Source organism: Octopus bimaculoides, chromosome 13 (assembly GCF_001194135.2).
Source record: "Octopus bimaculoides isolate UCB-OBI-ISO-001 chromosome 13, ASM119413v2, whole genome shotgun sequence".
In the NCBI taxonomy this organism is placed as follows: Eukaryota; Metazoa; Mollusca; class Cephalopoda; order Octopoda; family Octopodidae; genus Octopus; species Octopus bimaculoides.
This window is the reverse complement of record NC_068993.1, coordinates 44,214,315-44,215,409: the sequence shown is the minus strand read 5'-3', so window position 1 is coordinate 44,215,409 and position 1,095 is coordinate 44,214,315. Positions and strand designations below refer to the sequence as shown.

Here is a 1,095-nt window from a genome sequence, read left to right as displayed (position 1 = left end):
AGTAGATTTGTATGGTTTCTACATCTTGAAAGAAAAAAGTTTGTGCAACTGCTTCTCATATATATTTTCACCAATGATTGCTCTTTAGTCATTCCCACACTAATAAATTGCTACCATAATTATTATTAATTACAACAATGACACTGACGATTGTTGTTCAGTGGCAAGGGATAAACTTAATTAAATACATATGTATTATTAGTAGGATGACAAAAATTTCTGAACATCATACCAGTCCTCGTTAGTGATAGAAGTGGTGGGGGTCTAAGTTTCTTGGAGATATATTAGCAGAAAGATATAAATATATTTATGCATATACTTCTAAGATACACATACAAGCATAAACATATGTGTATGGTATGTATCTAGGAATATGTGATTAAGCTTGAATTAATACGGCGTCTTAGTGGCTTAATATGTGCATGAATGGAGTAAGAGTCCTATATATGTCTCTATGTAGGGAAGAAGAATCCTATGAATAATTATGATGGTTGAGATTCAGAACATGCAGTTTTCAGAATGAGATCCATGTCATAGCACTTGTTGTTAAGGAGTACATCAAGACAAACGTTATGAAATTCAGTGTTGGGGTAGAGCGAGTGTTTTGCAAGGCACATTTTGCAATTGCTCAACCACTTTTTATTTATAAAACGCAAAAATACAAAAAAAACCCCCGATATCTGAATATATGTCAATAAAATGAAAGGGATTTAAACATTTATATTTTAGAAAAATGACAATGACTTCTGTCATGTAAAGCATTTCTGCTTGTTTGAACGGCAAAAACTTACAAACCATTGTTACTTTGAAATACATATATACACATACATACATGTATATATGTTACAGTCTGAGATATATATATATATATATATATATATATACACACATGAAATATGTTATGGTCAAATGATGCCTGTTTTTATAAAATATACATTAATCAATATTATTAATCTGCTTCTTCTCTCTTTTCCTCCTTGTAGAGAGTTTAGGTTTCCTTATGATTCTCATGAAGTTGTCGCCGAGCCTCTTCAATAATTTTTATAATGGACAAAGTATCGGAATGGGTGTGAGCAGGACATTCAAGCTGACCTT

General features: G+C 31.4%; 1 protein-coding gene across 2 annotated transcripts in view; it reads right to left on the bottom strand.

The window, feature by feature from the left end:
• Window positions 1-570: 570 nt before the first annotated feature.
• Window positions 571-1,095, bottom strand: part of LOC106873779 (trans-1,2-dihydrobenzene-1,2-diol dehydrogenase) — a 9,482-nt gene continuing 8,957 nt past the window's right edge. For both annotated transcript variants that reach the window (XM_014921287.2, XM_014921285.2), the window contains exon 7: window positions 571-1,092. In XM_014921287.2, coding sequence (XP_014776773.1) covers window positions 989-1,092 — 104 coding nt within the window. In that variant the 3' untranslated portion in view covers window positions 571-988. The remainder of the gene's footprint in view (window positions 1,093-1,095) is intronic.